At 49.3% G+C, this 21,143-nt stretch overlaps 1 protein-coding gene across 7 annotated transcripts in view; it reads right to left on the bottom strand.

Annotated features, from left to right (window-relative positions):
• Positions 1–2,636: 2,636 nt before the first annotated feature.
• CSGALNACT1 (chondroitin sulfate N-acetylgalactosaminyltransferase 1) overlaps positions 2,637–21,143 on the bottom strand; it is a 329,368-nt gene continuing 310,861 nt past the window's right edge. For all 7 annotated transcript variants that reach the window (XM_078069559.1, XM_078069560.1, XM_078069564.1 and 4 more), the window contains 4 exons: positions 16,449–16,627; positions 15,492–15,586; positions 6,788–6,869; positions 2,637–4,563 (listed from right to left, as the gene is read on the bottom strand). In XM_078069559.1, the coding sequence (XP_077925685.1) occupies positions 4,274–4,563; positions 6,788–6,869; positions 15,492–15,586; positions 16,449–16,627 (646 nt within the window). In that variant the 3' untranslated portion in view covers positions 2,637–4,273. The remainder of the gene's footprint in view (positions 4,564–6,787; positions 6,870–15,491; positions 15,587–16,448; positions 16,628–21,143) is intronic.

The following is a 21,143-nucleotide window of genomic DNA, read 5'->3' on the forward strand; positions in this document are numbered from 1 at the left end:
CAAACAGAATGAAATGTCCTTATAACCTGCGGCCCACTGACAAATACCTGAGGCTGGCAGAGCGTAACATTCCTCTGCAAACTCCCAGCCGTCTCGAAGTTAATGCCTTGCTAGAGGGAAAAGCAACCTTAGCTTGACAAGCAAGGCCTCTGGCAGCCTGTGAGCCTTTGTTTTTTTTAAATTTTACTTAATTTAAATTCAGTTAGCCAACATAAGTACGTCATTAGGTTTTATTGGAATTTCCCTAATCTTTACCCCCCCAACCCCAAAGTATATAACCAGTTGCTCCTCACAAATCCTGGGGCCGCGGCTCTTTCTGCCCACGGGTCCTGTCCCCGTGCTTTAATAAAAGCACCTTTTTTGCACCAAAGACGGCTTGGCCGTCGGCTCTGAGGTTCTCACCACCATTCCAAAACTCCATCTCCAGGACGTGGTAGATGTGACTGCATTCATGGCCCTGAATGGAAAAAACAAGCTTCTGATGGCGGAGGAGTAGGAGACCTGGATTTCGTCTGGTCTCAGGAATTCAGCTGGATAGGGATCATGGCCCTGAATGAGGAGACGGGGATACAGAGAGGCCGAGTGCCTGGCTTAAGATCACACAGGCTGCCAGTCAAAGAGCTGGAATTTGAGCCCAGGCACTCTGGCTGGGAAAGCCTTGCTATTAACTACCGCCCCGCACTGACCGCTGATAAAATTAGGTACAAGTAGATGACATTAGTTTTCCCTGAAACAGAATGTATTAAGATTAGGTTCTGGGAAGCTGTTTGCTTACTTTTCAGAATTGTGTACGATGCCTACTTGAGTCGGACAAAATCTTCAAAGTAGGGCTGTGTGAAGTTCCGTTTACCTGTTGCAAAGTCCTAGGCCTGATTCTCTCATCATTGATGTGTGGAGGGAAGCCAGCTGGCCACACCGATGACACAAAAGAGGTGCTATAAAGTGGATGACAGGGAGAACAGGTGCGTCACTTGGAGGCACTGGTGTGCTGGTCAGCAGTTAACCACCAGCTGGGACGGGGCGTGGTGGTGGAGCGGGCGGGCAGGGGGAGTCCTGGTAGGTAGCTTCGGCCAACTGCCCGTTCCCACGGTGTAAATCCTCCTATCTTGGTCAACTTCAAGCTACTATCCTGCCAGTACTGAGTGAGGAGGGGAAGAGGTGCAAACAAGCAGCTCTCCCAGCCTGCATCAGCTCACCACGACTCAGAGAAGACCCAGGTCTGTATCAGAGACCACGGCTCCAGGGGGATGGCTGGGCTAGTTACCAGGTGACTTACATGCCGTAAGAACAGAGGGGGGATGCAGAGCCGGAAGGGACCTCAGACAAGCCCAGGACTCAGTGCTTCCTTGGCAGTATCCTTCCTTTAGAAGACGTCATGTGCCTGGGTCCTTCAAGCCAGAGTTCATTGCTGCTTTCCTCTGCTGAGGTTAAATTCCAAGCCCCTCATTGTCACGTTTCAGTGGGGTCTTCACCAACCCTTCGTCTGTATATAGGATAGGACAGGTCCTGATAAGGACTGAATGTTTGTGCCCCCACAAAATTCAGATGTTGAAGCCCTCATGTGATGGTATTTGGAAGTGAGGTCTTTGGGAGGTAATTAGGTCACGAGGTGGGGAGCCTCCATGACGGGATTAGTGTCCCCTTGAGACAGGAAGAGAGCTACCCCTCTGCCTGGTCTCCACCCTGTGAGGATATGGTGAGATGGGTCCTCACCAGACATTGGATTGATCCTGGAATCCTCAGCCTTCCCGACCTGAATCATCCCCTTGCTGTTGAAGCCACCCAGTCTAGGGGTTTTGGGTCCAGCAGCCCAAGCAAAGACAAATCCCCTCTTACATGTGCTTGAAGAGGGCTCTTCCTTCTTGATAAAACTGCTTTACCTAAACTCTAAAAAGAGAGGAATAGTTTAATCTTAACGCTGTTTCCTTTCCTCTTCAGCTACTCTCAGCAATTCTTAACCAACTGCTGAAACTCAAGTCTTTGTCACTGCCTCAGGCGCCTGGGATATGCTGGTTGGCCCACAGAGTGCAGCCGGGACCCCACGGTCTGCAGGACGCCTAGACCTGCCGAACTGCATGCTCACAGCACCTGCCCCCTGCTGCCGGCCTCGTTGGGAGTGCGTCCTCCGACCCGGAGTATGTGGCCAAGTCCCACAAGCCGTCAGAACTGCTGCAGGGGAGGCCACGCGTGCTCCGAGTCTCTCGTATCACCACTGCATGTGGAAATACGAAACCCAGTTAGAAACGGACCTTAGAAATCATTTCTCAGTTTCTTCTAACTGAAAAGGATAAGTGAAATGTCTTAACAGCCAGGTTTTCCCTTGTGGTTCTCTCCGTCTAGATCAATGGTCCTCAACAGGACGGTGCTTTCGTGCCCTCCCTCCAGGGGACATTTGGCAATGACTGGAGACATTTTGGTTGTCAACCCAGGTGAGAGATGCTCCTGGGATCCAGTGGGTGAAGGCCAGAGGTGCTGCTAAATATCCTACAATGCACAGGACAGCCCCCCCGCCCCCCCCCACCACACGCAACAAAGACCGATCTAGCCCAAAATGTCTGTAGCAGAAACCCCGGTCTCTACACATAAAAAATGTTTTCCTAAAACTAAAGACATGGCATTCTTGCTCCAAGAAGAAATCATATCCACAAATCATATTTTATTAGCTGTCCAATGCCACCTTCCATTCATGTCCTGTGTTTTAATTAAATTTTATGAACTACCAGTACAAATCAATACAATGCATTTTTTTTTTTTTTTTTTACACACCAACAGCTTAAATGTTCTTGAGGCTTTTAAACAATGAGCTGACTGTGGGCAAACAGAAGGCAAGGAATCACAGATAATTAGCTCATGCATCTGGTGCTGGCTAATAAATAAATAATTTTCACATGAATGTAGAAACCACTCAATGTTAACTGTATTTTTTTTTAAATAGTTGGAAACTGTAATAAAATGCGATTTTCAGAAGCATTTTGGCGACTAAGTAGAACTGTTTCATTTAAAAAATAGTTAAAGTTACTTTCCCCTAGATTGGGGTGGGTGAACGTGTAGCAAAATCTTCCATCCCACTTGACTCTGGCAGATGGAGTGATCGTTCACAAAATACATTTTTCTGCATTTCTTTTCATAAAAGCCAGCAGCCAGGAAGAGCACCCTACTTTGAAAAAAAATAGTTTGGTTCACACAGTATACTTTGGTTTATTTAAACAGGTAAGAAAGTGGTCCCCAGTTCTCCTGAGGAGAAAATATGTTTTCTGACTTTTGAATAAATCAAGATATTACCAGTCTGAATGAGTTTCCTTTTCTGTTAAGGTAAAAAGTATATCTTTCTTTCCCTCCAGTGTTCAGTTGCTCCTCTTGGGAAATACTCTTCCGATAAAGTATCTCTATGTCTCGATGTATCAGTAGCCCCACACCATGCCTTCCACATGACCAAAGGTCTGACATTCAGTGTCTGACGGGATCAGCATTTGGCGTGTCCTTGGATATGGGGCTCGATCTGAACAAAAAGTTCTCATAATACACCTGCAAGTATCTTCTTAAAAGATATAAAAAACGTATGCTAACTTGTGCTCTCTTAGTAAGGCTTGCAAATTGGTAATTAAATAAGCAGAATATAACTCATAAGCAAAAAAAAAAGTGCATTTTTAAATAAAATTAAGAAATGGGGATGGTTAAAACTATAATAAAAAAGATGAGCAGATTATTTTGGTTAATCTTGGATGGAAATGATACAATAGTTCTTTTTTTTTTTCTTTTTGAGTCCATTTGGTTTTGCTTAAATATACTCACAAGGATAGCTGTGAGTGTATCTCCAAATCTCACGAGCACTCCCAGGCTCTAGAGCCCTACCATGTAATCATTCCTATGGGGAGACATGGGCTTGCCTCTCATCCCAAAGAACTTTTTATAAAACTGGTCTTATTTCGTGACTATTTCAATAAGCACAAAAGATAACAGCTCTCACTTTGCCGTAAACACAATGAAAACCTCCACACCATCGGGCTTATAACCTCACAATCATTCTGCCTTTGTCAGACACCGCTCGGGATGCATTTGGGCTACTTTTGCAGGCAAAGTGGGAGATTTTAATTCCTGTTGTGTCCAGCCAAATAGGCAGAGAGAAATCAGAGGCTCTCCCCGCTCCTCTCTTTTACTAATCAGTTGAATTCTTTTTTGCCCTTTAGGGAAATCTTTTCCTCGTCACAGCCACGTGTTCGGTAATCACAAAAGGGAAAAAATAAAAGGTCTCCCCAGATCTAGCCCCGGGAGTTCATGTTTTTTTGCTGCTTGTCTTCTGTTTCTGTTTGCGAAGGTGAGCCTCTATCTCGTGCCTGAAGACCAGCATCCCCAGCTGCCCGTGGGACGCCTCATTCATGGCCTTCGACTGCATGCACATCTTGTACTGCTCGGGGGTCAGCTCGTCCACGCAGTGCTTCTCGTGCCAGAGGTGGAAGAGCCCCCGCACAGGCGTCCGCACCACGATGAGGTTGCTGTGCAGATACTTGCGATAGAGGTGCACGTCCTCTCCGCCCCAGCCTCGGATGTCCAAATCGAAGCCACCTGTCGGGAGAGAACACAGTGCTGAACCAAGCCGCGCAGCCCCCCCCAGTCTAGACTGGCTTTCTGCACCTGCACCAGCACAGCACTTCGCACGCAGAGAAGCAACATCCAGGGGGGACGCTTCACTGCCCCTCCGAACGAGGCGCGTGTCCATCCGGGAAAGAGGAGTCAGGAATCCTGAACAGAGGACGCCGCGGCAGGGGCAGCCGGCACCAACTCCTGGAGATCCCAAGACCGCAAGGAGCATGGCTTCCCAGCACCCGCCTGCCTTCAAGAGCTAGCGGCAAGGCGAACGAGCAGCCTGAGCCCCCAGGATGAAAACTCTTGAATCTGTTCGAACGTGGCCTCCTGTCATTCAAGCCGAGGGAAGCAGGGGCTTGCTGCCTGACAGAGCAACAGGATCCCAGCGTGAGCAAAATTACGTCCCACAAAACACTCTGCCTTTCATGGACTGAAATGGTCCCGAAGGTTGTGTGGCCGCCCCAGGCCGGTGACGTGAGTCATGTTTAAGGGACTGGTCTCACCGTGCTCCACGGTGGACTCCTTCAAAGTGAGTAATGGGCCCCTCAAGGCTCACCTTTGTAAACTGAGATGCCCCACGTCTTTTCTTGACCTAAAGCCCACCGTGAGCCGAACAGAACCAGAGAAGACCTACCCCTTTTTGTCATTGTTCCTTTCTCACCTAGGAGCTTTATTTAACTCCTACAAGAAGTCATCCTCAACACCTTCCACCAGAGCCCCCACGGAGCCCCCACACTGCACTGCTCTGATCAAGGCCGTCACTGGGCCAGGAAGGGGGGGCTCACGCACAGGGAAAATGGCAGCCTGGCCACGGCTGGGCTCTGTATGCAAGTGATCTGTGCCTCCCACCCCCACCCCATGGTGGGCAGGTGTACAATATCGAGTCGGGGGTCTGGAATTTGAGTCTTGGTTCGGCCACGTCACCTCTCGAGTTGTGGTTCCTTTATCCTGAAGTGAACTAGATGTTATAACCAAATGAGATAGTCATGTAAGGGGCAGTGCTTGCTTAGCTGTAACTGATTTATTATCATCGGTATCATTACAACTTAGTAAATAGACGGAGCAAAAGTAAGATGCCTACAAATAAATACAAGATGGCAAAGAATGACCAGGGTCCAGATGTGACCCAGAGATTCTGAGGTCACATCAATGGCTCATGGAGGAAGAGCACCCTTGCCAGCCTACCATCCCCCCATGTTTCAACTGCAGCCCTGCCCCATCCTTAGGAAAATCCAATTTATTATAAATTCAAATTTGATAAACATACACCATCACAAAATAATCTTTCCCTGTACATAGAGCAAGGAAACACAGTTTCTCGAAATGGAAACCTGCTTTAGAAAGAAAGATTAGGGGGGGATGCAAGTCTCCATGCTCTGTGAGGGCAGGGCTTCCCTGACTCCAAGCCAGGATCCACTCTGAGCCCCTGAACCCAAGATCAAAGTTTCTGCCTTGTTCATTCAGATCCTAGTCAAGTATAATCCGTAATTTTGTTCTGTTTCGAGGCACATGAGTAGGTACTACTATGGGAAGAGGGGTGGTATTTCCAAGGGGGACAGGAAATGCTCTGTTCTCTTCCTACATCCCTCACTTGCTGTGTGGTCCCTTTGCCCTTGGTCTTTTCAACAGCAACCTAAGGGCCTTTCCTCTCAGTGCTCTGGGAACGTGTGTGTGTGTGTGTGTGTGTGTGTGTGTACTGACAGTGAACTATACACTCAGTCGGAGCTTGAAGTAGTATCTGGAATTTTCAAAGGTTCAGCAGAGAGAAATCTGAATCTTTTCCAGTATGTGATTTTCCAAAATTCCCCATGTTGTCCTTATTTTTCTTCAGTGGATCCCGCTACTGTGGAGGCCCAGAATGTTCTGCAGGAGAGGGACCAGAACCAGAACTAGGTCAGAAGGAGACGCGGTGGGGGGGGTGGGGGTGGAGACTTGCTTCGAAGCTGCCTTTCTGCAACAACTGCCTTTTCCCTCAGATTGTGTGCCGCAACTGGGGTGACCCAGAGGGTCTGGTGGGGATTAGAAGGGCTTGTGTGTCACGCACCCCCAAGCCTTGTCCTGGTCCAGCCCCCAAGTCCCTGACAAGAGGAACGGCCTCTTCTTAGGAAACAGCACCACCTTTGCCGACTCCTGGGACCCTGGGCTGCTCAGGGCCTCCGGGCGGCAGGAGAGGTGCAGGCTGGCACCCAGTCCCTCCACTTACCTATATTGATGAAGTCCGACCGGTACTGACAGGTCATCCCAAATCCAAAGTCTCTCCAAAATCCAGTCTCCTTCTTTATGACCTGCAGGGAAAGCACTGTCGTTTGGATAGAAGTAGAGCGTATTCCCACACGCATGTAAGCACTGCTACATGGGGAGCCCGGCCCCCCACTGATAAGGAGCCAGCACGACCATGTGGGAAACGCAGCTGGATTTGAGTCCTCTCCGCCGGGTAGGAATACACTGAACGCACCAGTTCCAAAATGGGCCTTGTGAGTTTTGGCACGTCTGGTTGGAATGTTTCTAGGGTGTAGGCATGAAAACACACACACACACACACACACACACACACACACACACACACACTCAAAAACAAACCAGGAGAGCAAGTTTTTGAGCAGCGCCATGGAAAAGCCACCTACGTGTCTGGCCCGACACCAGCACCAGAGAGAATCCGAGGCCTCGGCCCCTCACACAGCCGGGCGGGGAGCCAGCAGAGGGCTCAGGAAATGGAGAAAAGGGAGAGAGAACAACTCGGAATTCAGCTGCTCTGGCACAGGGCACACACAGGACTCCCTCGGGGAATAAAAAGAAAACCCGAGAAGGCAGTGTGTTACTTCAGCTCTGCTAACTCTCACTGGCCGAGGTAAAGGGCACCAAGAGTCCAGGTTCTGAAGAAAGACTCTGTCCATTCACCTTGAAGCTATTTTAAAACCGAACTGTGCCCAAAAGCATCTGCGGTGGTGCCAGGCTGCAGGGCTGCCGAGAGGCCGTCTAAGCAGCGACTGTCTTCCAAAAGCGAGACCTGGTCCTGCTCAGTCTCTCACTCTGCAAGTAAATTTCCAATGCATTTGCTAAAGCAGCAAGACTTTCTAAAACATTTGTTTAATTTTTTGGCTGAGGTAATTTTGGGGATTGTTTTGAGACCTTAATAGTTCTTCCTCATTCTTGAGGTTAACAGAGGTGTTTAGTGGAGAAAGTCACCTCCTGGGGAAGGGAAAGGGAGGCCGAAGCAGGTCCCCCTCCACTGGGATTTCTGCATTTTCTGCCTGCGAAGTCTGGCTCCCTTTGCTGCTCATCAGAGACCGTGTGCAGCAGGGGGGAATGCACCAGGGTCTCCTCCCAGCTTGACCACTCGTTGGCTTTTCTGCCTCAGGCAGGTCCTTCACTCTTCTTTGAGCCTCTACTTCCTTTCCTATAAGTGAGGAGGCTGAGGGGTGCCTGGGTGGCTCAGTCGGTTAAGCATCCGACTCCTGATTTCACCTCAGGTCATGATCTTGGGGTCCTGGGATTAAGTCCCACATGGGGCTTCACGCTGGGCATGGAGTCTGCTTAAGATTCTCTCTCTCCTTCTGCCCTTCCCCCCCAAATAAAAAAAAATAAGGGGCACCTGGGTGGCTCTGTCGGTTAAGCATCTGCCTTTGGCTCAGGTCATGATCCCGGGGTCCTGGGATCGAGTCCCACATCGGGCTCCCTGCTCAGCGGGGAGCCTGCTTCTTCCTCTGCCCTTCCCCCCGCTCCTGCTCTCTCTCGTTATTTCTCTCTCTCTCAAATCAATAAATAAAATCTTTTAAAAATAAATAAATAAAATAAAATAAAATAGAGGAGGTTGAGCTAAATCTCCACTAAGGTCTCTTCCAGCTCTACCATCCAAACATCTAACCTTACTGCTCTCCCACCTCCCCGAAGTTCCAAGTTATCTCCATCACAGCCTCGGTTATATTTCATATATGGCTCATGGAAGGACTGTGAACTTAAAAATTCTTTTGCTCTGTAATCCATGAAACCATCTTAACTTCACTACAACCTCCACATAGACATGGCCTGCACCGAGTGAACACGCGCGCGTCAGGGCTGCTGAGGGAGAATAAGGACCTAGAGAGGTTTTGTCAGTTAGTGTGGTCCCAGCAGATGTGCTCCAATTCTTCTTCGGAACAAAAGCCTGTTATACAATATTTCCCAAGTGACAAGGCAATTTCATTAGTATCAACTGGAAAGATTTTGCAGGAAAGGAAAGTTTGGGAAAATCTCTGAGTCATTTTTTAAAAAGAACAGTTTGTTTCATACCAGGTACATGGTTTCTGTTGCAGCTCCTGGCTTAGTATCTTTCTGCTGGCCAGGACACAAACAGACAAGTCCTCTAAGCTTCTGGATAAAAATGGAGTCAAAGAGAAGGGCCAGTAACCAAACGTCAAGCATTTGGCTGAGGTCTATATGGAATCTAAACAAAAATGCTCCAAACAGGAAGCACAATGGGCCAGCACTGGGGAGGAAAGACAAGAAGGATTGCAAGAGGTGGTCACCCCAGACCTGGGCTGTGGATGCAGTGCCCGACAAGGCTGAACAAGGTAGAGTGACCCTCACCTGGGGACAGTGGGACAGACACAAACTGATTTATGAGCTGGGGAACGCATTCTTTTTTTCTTTTTTTTTAAGATTTTATTTATTTATTTGACAGAGATAGAGAGAGAGCACAAGTAGGCAGAGAGGCAGGCAGAAGCAGAGGGAGAAGGCAGGCTCTCTGCTGAGCAGGGAGCCCGATGTGGGACTGGATCCCAGGACCCTGGGATCATGACCTGAGCTGAAGGCAGCCGCTTAACCACTGAGCCACCCAGGCGCCCTGGGGAATGCATTCTATAAACACTTATTAATGTCGGCTTTCAAGTTGGCAAGCCAGAAAAAGCCACTATCTGAAATGCTCCTTGAGATTGAGCCCTGGGTGGAAACGGGTTTGATCATACCCTACCCATGGCATAGAACATCAGGGTGAGAGGGGGTTCATTTCTGACGGGCTCTACCACCCTCAGCTGGGCCGAGTCACTGGCACCGTGCCCTCGACCGGCAGCCTCGCTGGGAGTGAGCGCTCTCGAGCGCACATCAGATCACAGCACGTTCCAATTTAAAACCCTGCAGGGGCTTTAATTACAATTCTCGCTAATGCAATTAGAATAAAACCCAGAGAAAACCTCTAGCCTGCAAAGGTCCTATGTGACCCGACCCCTGCCTGCCTCATCCATCTCATCCCCCCATGCAGAATCTCCTTCTATTCTGCCCCTCGAACATACCAGGCTCACAGGTCTCTCAGGCTGGACACTTGAGATCCCTGACCTGGGTCACCTTTTCCCTGCTCACCACTGGGCTCTGCTCCAATGCCACTTGCCTAAAGCAGTCATACTGACCCTCCCAGCCAGCGTCAGCACACACCTCCACCCCCGTCACCACGTCACTCTCTAACCTGCCACCTGGTTTATTTTCTCTGTAACACTTAAGAGTTCTCTGAAATTATCCTGTTGATGCATTTGTTCCTCTCTTTTCTGTCTTTACCTACCACCAGTGGTGAACGTAAGCCCAGGGCCTTGGGATCATTCACAGCCCCCAGATCACTGTCCAGCACACAGCAGGTGCTCAATAAATGCTTCTCCAATGAGAGAATGAGGAGCACTCCTAGGGCAAAGAGGGCTCCATGCCACTGGAAACAGACATGGTTCAAGCAGGGAATTCTTGAGCGGCTCAGCGAAGGCCTAGGAATTCCAGTGGGAAAACTCAGCATCGTGTGGCTTTGGACGCACAGACAAAAACGTTTTCACCTTCCTGGGCTCTGAGCAGAGGGCTCTCCTGCTTAGAGCCTCCGCTCCAGGCATGAGAAGCTCCACTGCTCTGTTCAAGCTTTGAAAAGATATACACCAATGATGTTTACTACAACAGAGGAGGAAGAAACCTTCAGATAAAGATTGTATGTTAAAAGAAAAACATCTTCTGTCCTGAATTTCTCCGATCTGTTTTCAAGTGCTATCCTCACTTAAAAAAATGTCTCTCGAGGGCTGGCCTCCTCTCAACTCTCTGCAGCCCCCTCTCTCTCCCCACCTTAGATCTCGGCAGAGCACTGCAGGGCATGAACACACCACAAAGGGGAGTTGTCAAGCCCGCTCTCCCACAGGAAGTTTCCAGACCCGCAGCTCTACGGGCGATTCATGTGACAGGGTGATTCTTTTCTATCGGGACCAGAGCACAAAGCACAAATCAGCGTCTCTCCCCAGAGATGTGGGAAGGCGGAGCCCTGCAGCTGCACGGGGAGCTGGGAGGCAGTCAGCGCCTGTTGGTTTAATGGTGCGGACTTGGACAAGTGCCCACGAAGCAATCTGGGCCCTGAAATAAAATAAATAACAAATACTCAGGGAGAGTATTTCCTCTAATTCAAAGAGAGCCTCCCAAGCACTGAGGTTGTGTTTGTCCAGGCTCACATTCATGAGAAATGCCAGTGGTACATACCCCGTGCAGCCCACAGGCCCCACGCTCAGAGGGAGTCCTGCCTGCTTTAATGCTCTTGAAATTCTTAAAAATTCCTGAGCCAGCGCCCTGCACTTTCATCGTGCACTGGGCCGCACCAATTACGGAGCCAGTCCCGCCTGGGAGCGGCAGACACCCTGAGCTTCAAGGGCTTTGGTGGCTGTGTTGGGTGCCCCCTGCCCCCGCACAGTACATCCCTTATTATCGAGGCCCGGAGGGAGGCTGTGTGGGGCATGCACGTGCCTTAGAGTGTGGAGGCAGAAGGACTTGGCCAAGCTAACTCAGCCACTTGTGGCTGAGCCCAGACCAACACCAGGATTGCTGGGACCATTTCCATTTCTTGAGAAATACAAGCTTTCACAGAATTGGTCTAAGAATGGACTCAAAGGCCACCTCCTGCAAGCTTTGTACTAACCCACATTTTCCCACAAGTCTTCTTTTATTGGTATCTGCTTAAAAAGAATAAAGTGTCTTTTGAAGCACTCTGATGCCAAAGAACCTGTCGTTGCCACTCAGCATCCTCAGCCCCGACCCCATCACACAGGGCAGGCCTCGAGTTTCCAACCCTCTCACTCACTTAGCAATCTGAGCAGTGACTTATGCCTCTGAGCTTCAAGTTTTCATCTGTGAAACGAGCATAATAATGCCTCTTCACCTTACTGGCTATTCCACGAAATAAAGCGGGCACCATGCTGGCTTCCGGTAAGCTGCGGATGGCATCTGTTAATACTGCTCTTGGTACTCAGTGAGTGCCTGCTTCCCGAATATATAGAAACAGACTAAAAGGATGGACTGTGCCCAGTCAGCAAGCTTTAGACATTTAAACTGAAATGCAGATTAGTCGTAAAATACTTCTTGGAAGGGGGGAGACAGGCAGGGTATAGAATCAGAGAGGGTGAGGACGGGAGTCAGTACACCATTTACACACTGGACAGAGTAGCACAGAGTTGCTGGATTGAAATGATGGGTGGGATGCAGGGCGGACTGAGGTGTCAGGCAGCAAGGGCATCTCCCGGTGAGGAGAGGGCCCCGAGGGGGAAGGTCAGCACACGGAGAGGCGGGGCAGGTATGCTCGCCTGGCAGAGCGGCAGACTGGGGTGTCTGTCGAGTGGGGACCACGCGCCAGGTGCTGGTGTTTGCAGCCATTTCCTCAGTCACCAGTGTCAGAGTCAGCGTGGGGAGCAGATAAACCCCAACAAGGCATCAAGGCTGCGGTGCTGTGCCGGAGCCCGTCCCACCCAGCTCACCAGGATTGTGCATCCAGTGACGTCACTCTGGGGCCTCCCCAGGCCACGGTGGGGGTACTGACGGCATGGAAAATGGCAAACACGATGAATCCGGGCTTTTTCTACCCCTCCTTCCTCAGAGAGTGGGTTGTTACACATTTACTAGCACACCACTGGCTTTAGGCCAGAAAGATGATTTAAAATGGGATTAATCTGTGTTTTGGAAATGTATCTCTGGCAGAGGGTGAAGGAAAGACCGGATGATAGGGGAGGGAAAGGGTCTATAGACGGAGGAGGCAGGAGTGGCCCCAGCATGAACAAGGCTTGAACTAGGAAAGTGGAATATCTAAAGTTAATAATTATTTAAATCAGAGTCATTCCTTTCTCTCTGAGCTGTTTCTAGATTAAAGCATCAGCAAGGTTTATCTCAGGTTTACAAGTCAAGAAACTGAATGTTAGCATAAAATCCCATGATTTCACATACTTCTAATTATTAATGGACTGTACTCAAAAGTAAAGAAATGAGTAGTCCGCGCGCACACGCGCACACACACACAAACACACACACATCAGGAATGTGGCTTCCGGCTTTAGTCTGAAGACAAAGTGTTATCAAACAGCAGTGGCCACAGCCTGACAAGCAATGACCCGCACGGGACTAATGAGGTCACATTCGCAGGGCTGCTGGAACACTTGTCTTGTGTCTGCATCTGTGAGTACTTTTTGTCATAGCTCCCTTCTGGACCTGTGTTCTCCCTCCACCTTGAGCCAGGGGTGGCTCTCAAGAATATCTACAGATCTCAGATCTTTCAGGACAGAGCCAAAATGAACCCTTGCTAGGAAGTTTCTCCTAACTTACCATCCCTAACCATCTCTTTTTATTTTATACCTTCTCAGCACCTACACATTCTGTCTCCATTAAACTAATTTCTGTAGCTTGATGTTCTCCTTTGGAATTTTGTCAGATCATTTCCTTTATATTTCAGCCCTCATCTAGATCCTAAGCCAATCTGCTTCCACTGCCCTAGGGTAAGGAAATCCTGCTTTGGGCCTGAGTTCTCCTACCAGCTGGTTGTGTGATCCTGGGCAAGTCTACAAAAACAAGAGAGTAAAGTGACCTCCTCCCCAATCACTCCCAAGCATATGAAACTCTTTCAGTTCCTCTGACTCCTCTAGAATGTCCAGTCGAGTTCTCTGCAGGCAGCAAGGGCTCCAGAAATGGCTCATCCAATAACAAACATAATCAACACTTTCCTTTTGTGGATGGAGAACCTCCTGTGTCTCAGAAACAACTGCTGTCTTTCTCTGGACTGAATCATCATGAATACTGAACCCTAACATAGCAGACTGACATGCTCTAGAAAAGCTCTAAGGTATATTTGGAAGTAAATGTCCCCAGTTGCAGGAGAATTCTGAGGCTCTAGCTATGGACACAGCGATCTAAGTTCTGCTTCTGCTTCACCATTAATTCTGGGGATCTGAGAAACTGGTTTAGGGAAACTTCAAGTTTCCCTTTGCACCTGCTTCTCTGCAGGAATGGTAATAAAAGAATAAAACTTTTAAAGTGTGGAATAAAAAGAATTCCTTGCAAGCAAATAAGATCTTTATGAGTTTGTAGTTGAAACATTAATCACATTTGATGTCAAATGTAAAGAAGTACTTTATTTAAAACCAAAGGAATTTATATTCTGATTGGTTGAAAGAAAATAAATCCTGTATCCCATTTCCCCCTCAAACCCTAGTGGAAGCTTAGAACTCATGGAAAGGAAACAAGAAGGTTTGTGTCTTAACAGAAGCGGTATCACCCTAAAGTAGGTAAAAACTGATTCTTGGGGAATGAAAAACTCTTACCGTGTTGACACATACAGCACACAGAAACATACAGTTACATAAACAGATATTCAGTGTATCTGTGGTGTTGGAATTTCACTGGGGGAAGACAGAACTATATTATTACCATATCGTGTGGCATGGGCCCCAAGGGAAACCATGCCGGGATGGGGGAGGAGTAAACCTCATCCAACCTCACGGAACCCAAGCTGAAACCTTCTGGAAAAGATCACTGTATCAGCTGCCAGAGGTTTACTGGAGGATGGGGCCAGAAAGAACAGGTTTTGCTACTTCTGGAAGCTTAAAGACAGAATCAGTCCTCCAAACAAATTTCAAAGAACACATGTTTTCAATGAAAATCAATTTACTCTCCCATTGCACAGAAGCAAGAGAGAGAGAGTTGGTTCCTTCCCATCTTCATGTTCACACAGCAGCTTTCCCTTCTCCACCCTAAGACGTACTCAGTGGGAAGAGACACGGCGTTGCCTCAAGACAGAGACTCTCAAGGCAATGAAGCACAGACAGCCCCAGGTCAGCTGTCTCCTGATATTCAGCCTGAGCTAGAACGCAACTTTAGACACACCCAGCTGATCTCTTTGCAGGAAAAGGTCAGAGTCCAAGTTGGGGGTGACAACAATAATGGGGAATTTCATCTCCGAAGGGCAAGCCTACACGCATTACAGAGACCCTCTCCTGGCTTTACCTCATCCTCCTGTTGCCCGCACTGCTTCTCTGTTAAATGGGCTCATTGCCGCCACCGCCACCACCACCAAAACCACTCAGCGTACGGAGATCTTTGGTGGCTGTGTGGTTCCACTCTCCATGACCTGTGAACCCACGATCTTAGCAGAGGAGCCCCTCCAACGTTCCTTTAAGAGCCACCTTGCTGGTGACCATGTCCCAGAGGGACTGTGATATGTGGGAATGGCGGCGTGATGGGACGGGCACTGGATCTGGTCCCCCACTGACTCACTCACCGTGTGACCTGGGGTGAGCCACCCCTTTCTGGCTTCTGTTTGCCATCTGTCACCTTACCTGGGAGCCTTTGTAATAACAAAGAGAAAATGTGCTGCATCCACAATGCAATAATCCTAGTTTCCAAAAACCATATAAGAAAACTATGAAGGTGTGAAATTACCTTTCTGTAAGGTACTGTTCTATTTATTTTCCACTTTTAAATATTGCAAGCACTTTTAATGGACAAGGCACTGGGAGCAAGGGCCAGAACGTCTGCCAAACTTAAAAATTACTATGGGAATCAATCCAGAGATTTCCACTCACCTTTACTCATGGTCAGGTGCCCCTGGTAATGAAAGACATGAAACAGAGCCACGCGAAGGCACCTGCGGCGCGATTACTCACCAGCTGCTGTTCTAAGGGAGGCACCGCCTCGTGATGGCCGTATATTATGCCGGGATTGTACTGACTGAAAAGGACCGGATAAAATACCTTCTTCCCTGCAAACCAGGAAACAAACCCTCACTTAAAGCAACAGACAAAACTATTAGGCTGGTTCACTTATATTCAGCCCCCGGAAATAGCCCAGGTATTTGCATCCAGTTTTCCTTATCACTCAGCCCTAAAACAGATCTTAGAAGTTCTGTGCACCCAGACCACATGGACAGACTCTCTAATTAATCTCTGACCTCCTAGCACAGAAGTGGTATTCAAAATACTGACAGTCGGTGGGGGGCTCTGGCGGGCGTGAGAGAGAGTTCTGATGCCCACCATGCGCCTTGTGGGAGTCCAAAGGATGGCTAGAGGGGCCAGGGTGACTTCAGGCAGCAGGAGTGGATTTAGAGACCCCAGGGTACTTGCTCTTTACCAGCTTACATGGAAGAGCTTCTGTATTTTAACAGTAGTTATCAGCTGAATATCAGCCTTGGTTCGAGTCAAACTCTATGAAAATCACTTTCCTGTTGTGGGTTCTTTCTGCTCCGAGCCCTTCCTCCCTTAGTACACGCCCACAGCCACTCCTTTCCCTTTAGTTTCAGACAGCTTACCAGCCCCTGTCCTCCCACACTTTCTCCCATGGATGTTCACTAGGGCTGACGTCCCAGCTGAAAATGGGAAAGGGGTTACAGACTGGAACGTAGAACGAAGAGCCCCAGAATTATGGTGGCTGACTAGCCCACACTGACATCAAAGGAGAAATCAAACCAGATGATTTTCCTTTTTTTTTTTGTCATGGGAGTAAAATCAGGCCAGCGCAGAAGCAGGACATCAGAGGGAAACTGTGAAGGAATGAGTGTAACTGTGACAGAGCTGACCACCACCATGGGGGAGAGAAAGGGAAGAGCCAACTCCAGAGACCCTTACCTGGCTGTGTGTTCAGCCTGCACGTATTGAGGAATTCGGAGGTGAAGTAGATATCGACATCACAGAAAAAGAGAAGGACGTTGCTTCCTTTCCAGAAGCGGGCTCCAACATCAAGTCCTTTTCCCCGAGAAAACTCTCCATTCAGTTGGATGAAGGTAAAGTTCCTGAAGTTGGCAGCTCTAAAAGGGAAGACTGGATACAGTCACTCATGTGCTCATGCACCCAGGCAGACAGAATCCCTTGGAAAACACAAGACCAGGGCCCATAGTTTTTGTAACCATGAGGGCACTGAAACTACCAAGAAGATACAGAATGACCCAGACTCACTGGAAACGCACTGATATTAAAGGTAGCAAGAACACTCAGTGAAGTTTTAACATCAACTTATTTCTTCTTTCTCTAGCAATTTCCCCACAGTGAAAACTGTACTGTTATAGCTAATGGATATTCTCTGTGATAGAGAAACTTGAACCAGTGGAGACTAGGTGAACAGAACCCAGGACAAGCTCCGTGCCTTCCAAGCCACCTGAATGAAACCACTGGGCCAAAGAAATAAAATCACACTGGAATGGCCCCGCCTAGTGTCTTCTCATCTGTATGCGACTGGAGACCAGGCACGACAGTCTTGATGTATGTCTGTCCCAAAACAGATTGAAACCTGGACTCCTTCCCCACCTTCAAGTAAAGCAAGAGAGCACGGTAGGAAAATGACAGACTTGGACTCAGATCACGAAGGCTATGCCAGACCTGGCTCTCCTATAGATTAACTCTGTGATCTAGGCCAGCCCATTACTCTCCCGGAAGCGCAGTTGCCTCATCTGCAAAATGGGAATAAAAACACCTTCCTTAACTACCTCCCAGAGTTAGTAGTTAGATCAACGCTGCCAAGAGCATAAAGCGGTCTGTAAGCATCAGCTCTCGCTGTCCTCAGCCCAGGCAAGGATGCCCAGGCCTGTGGTGGTAAAGCCAAGCAACACGTTTCTTCATTTGGCTCTTCTTTCCCAGGGACAGCAGAAACTTCTGAAATGGGGCATGTCTTGAGCAGAAGTTCCAGGAATTCATGTTGTACCTAGAGGGACAGGCGTTGTCTTCGGCCAGACAGAACTAGAGAACGACTCCGAGTCCTATTTCAGCTCCTAACCCTGCCTGTGCAGCGGGGGGCCTAGCCTTTGGCAAATCCCCCTCTTCCCACTCACGCCACCCATCTTTTCGTAATGGTTCCTCTCCTCCCACAGCCTGGGCTCTCCCCTCACCCACTCCCCATTCCTAAGGCCTCTCTAATCTTGATGTATTCAAAACAAGTATAAAAACCCATTTCCATTTCAAAGTCAATATTCCGAGTAAGTCTCTTGGGTGAAGGTCAACACAAAAACAGAGTCAGAAACTTTTCAAACGCAAGGTTGTGCCTGTACCCGGTCATTGAACCAGCCGAGCAGAACTAGTTCTGCTCCCCCTTCCTTGACGTAACATCTTCTTTCAAACCTGTGCCTGAGCTGGGTTTTTTATCCTGGGAATCTGTGGGCCCAAGCTTGTCTGAGTCCAGTGCCAGACAAGCCTTTCAGATTTCGATCAAGGCAGGAGGCCTGGTGACTAGAAGAACCCTGATGTCTGCGGCAGCAAACCTGGATCCGGGGCCTAGAGCCACGCCCGCCCCCACTAGGTGCTCAACAGACGTGTGTGGAAAAGCGTGTCAGTAGACGAATGGCTTTCATCCCAGCACTGTCCCTCATCTATTTAGGGAAACTCATTTTGCTTCTCTTGTCTCTGGTTCCTCATTGCAAATCTGGTGGAGCCCAATGGGCCTTGCCATTCTCAAATTCTGTTTTTCTGGGATGCTGCATCCAGTTCAGCACGGTTCTGCATGTGGTGGGATCCTCCTGCTCTCGCACTCTCTGGGGAGGTAGCCGCAGGTCGTATTTTCTGTGAGGAGCACTGAAGTCATGTTTCAGAGCCTCCTCAGCACTTGGCCTGGCCCCTGGTGAGGACAGGGCTACCTCCCTCATGCACAGATGCACGTGCAGGTGGAGAGCGGCCCCCGCAGTCGCGTTCACATCTCCTGGAGGCTTCCACAGCCCCGCCCCGGCAGGTCAAGCTCACCGCACTTCTGCCTGACCTGTTTGGGCAGTTTTCAGGAAGGTTTCACCCTTGAGAGGCACCTGGATTTTTCCCTCTTCATCTAAGGGAGCCTCCTGCCAGGTCTCACAGGACTTACCCACATCCTGGGGCTCATCTTTCTCTAACAGCCAGTACTGGGTCTCTTTCTTAATTTGTCTCAAGGCCCATACTCTTGGGACCCCCCCCCCAGAATGCAGGGATATAGGTTAGCTAGTTGGCAGAGCAGGAAGGCCTTCCTTCTTTAGGCTGTAACTGACTCATAATTCAGGTGCCTCCTCCAAGAGGTTTTCCAGGATCTACCATTGGAGATCTACCAACAGCAAGCAACTTTCACCAAAGGAAGAGGAATGCAGTTCCTGGATATGCTGTGTTAAAGGAACTGTCCAGTTTTCCTCCTGGAACAGCCTACGTATGGTCCTTTGTGTATATATATCAAATGTTTACAAAAGTTAAGCCATGTTGAATACTTAAGAACACAAAGCAGCCCTAGAAACTGAGGAAACAAGCATTAAAGATATGACAAGACTGTAGGTGGTTGACCACTGAGACAGTTGAGTATTATAAACTTAGAGGGGAGAGTGGTAATTTGATGTGTACCCTTACCCAATATGTAAGTTAATCTAGTTTGTTCTGTCCCTAAATTCCCCAAACCCTGGCCTGAACTGCTCTGCTGCAGCAAACGGCACGGGGAGAGAGGAAGATGGGGGTCTGGGCTTGTCTGTCACTCAGAACCACCAGGAAAAGGGGTGAGGAGAACACCGTGCCTAGTGTTTGAGATGATCTTAATTTGGAAGAACTTTTTAAACAAGTCTTAAAACATCCATTTCTAGGCTTCAATGTGTTGCCTCTAGAGGAAGAGAATTCAGGAAAGTGAATGCCGAGGGACCCTGCATTTGGCCCTAATGTAAAAGGCAATCCGTTTCCTTTCTCTTCGGTTACACCCTCTACAAGGATGAGACGGTTCACGTTCTACCCGTGGCGCTCCCCAATCTGAAACTGCCAAGCCGCTCTCAGCGCGCCCACAGGCCGTGAGAAAGCTGCAGGCTGTAGCACTCAGCTCTGTCCCGTCTGCGCAGCAGCCCCGCTGCCCGACGGGGGCCCACACGCACGTGGCACCAGTAGCCTCTGCTTCCCCATCTCCCCAACCCCTGCAGAGAACCCCGCCATGCCCAGCTCATCCACCATGACCAATGCTGGCCAGTGGGAGACACGCGTGCTTCCTGCCGGCCTCCCAGCATACACATGTGATGGCTGATGCAGGGAGCTGGACGTGAGGGCGCACAGAGGCAGGGTGGGGACAGGGCAGTGACTGGCCTGGGAGGCACCATTAGCCAGTCATGGGTGTTGGAGAAAGCCCAGGGCTAACTTCGCCATCCATCTGTGGTTCCCGGCTTGGCTGCCAGGTCACCGCGCTCAGCTGTGAGTCTATCCGCAGAAGGATAATAGTACTGTGTTCCCTCCCGATCACTCAACCCAAGCACTTTTTATAACTGACCAGTATCTGGAGGAGCCCCATGCTCTCCTCTCTGCTGTCAGGAAGGGCCTCAAATAATTAACAAGTATTTTCTACTAAGAAAGGGGGCTGAGCTGGAAACACCAGAAAAAGAATTGGAACAACTTTACTTTCTCTCTTTTCCAGAACAGAGAGATTAATACACTGTCAAACATCTGGGCCCGACAGTGGATACCTTCCTCTCATCTCAAACTCATCAGCATCAGCTCTGGAGCATAGCCCACAACAGGATGACGAGAAACTGGCTTCTGCAGGATCGCCTGGCCCCTCCCTCAACACGTCCCCTGTCTTCACTCAGAAATGCCGCTCACTGCTTGGGCAGGGGGACTCACTCACTAGGCCGGAGCAGCGCTGCTCCACCATGTATAAAACAGAGGATGAAGGGGCAGTGAGGCCATGCAAAAGCAAGGACACACTGCAACACAAAACTCTGATTCACCCCAAGGGGTCTGGTGGTCGGTTTGGGAATGCGCCCAACACAGCCATGAGGCTGTAACCCAAAAATGCAGGCCACAGAGGTGCACAGGCAAAGACCCTGTTTTGTCCTCTGCGCATGGCCCCCCACCCCACAGTGACCATCCAGAAGATGATCATGGCTGGTGTGCCATGTGCCTCCTGCCTCTGCACCAGGGCCCCTCCTGGAATGTACTTTCTCCATCCAATCCAGGCTTCACAGCCCTAGTCAAGTGCCACCACCTCTTAGGTCTTGCTACAAACTGAAGTGGCCTCTTTGGGCTCCCAAGCACTTTGCCCAGTCCTCCCTCTGTCCTCCCGTGCCCGGTGCATTCTTGTGCCTTTGCCTGTACAGACTTGTACTGGATGACCTCGCAAGCTGTAAATCCTGGGTGGGCAGGGATTGCCCCCCCTTTTCTTAATCTGCAGAGATGATCTGGCACTTTGCAGTGGACGGCACACACAGGGATACAGTGGATGATCGATCAATAAGCATCGGATGAATCGAGGGGTAAATCCACAGGAAAAGCTGAGGTGTATCTCAGACCTTCACTGTTGGGGGGCACTGCCCAGGATTCCTCCTTCTTCCCTCAGGTGGGTACTGGGGAACCCCC

Source organism: Halichoerus grypus, chromosome 3 (genome assembly GCF_964656455.1).
Source record: "Halichoerus grypus chromosome 3, mHalGry1.hap1.1, whole genome shotgun sequence".
In the NCBI taxonomy this organism is placed as follows: domain Eukaryota; kingdom Metazoa; phylum Chordata; class Mammalia; order Carnivora; family Phocidae; genus Halichoerus; species Halichoerus grypus.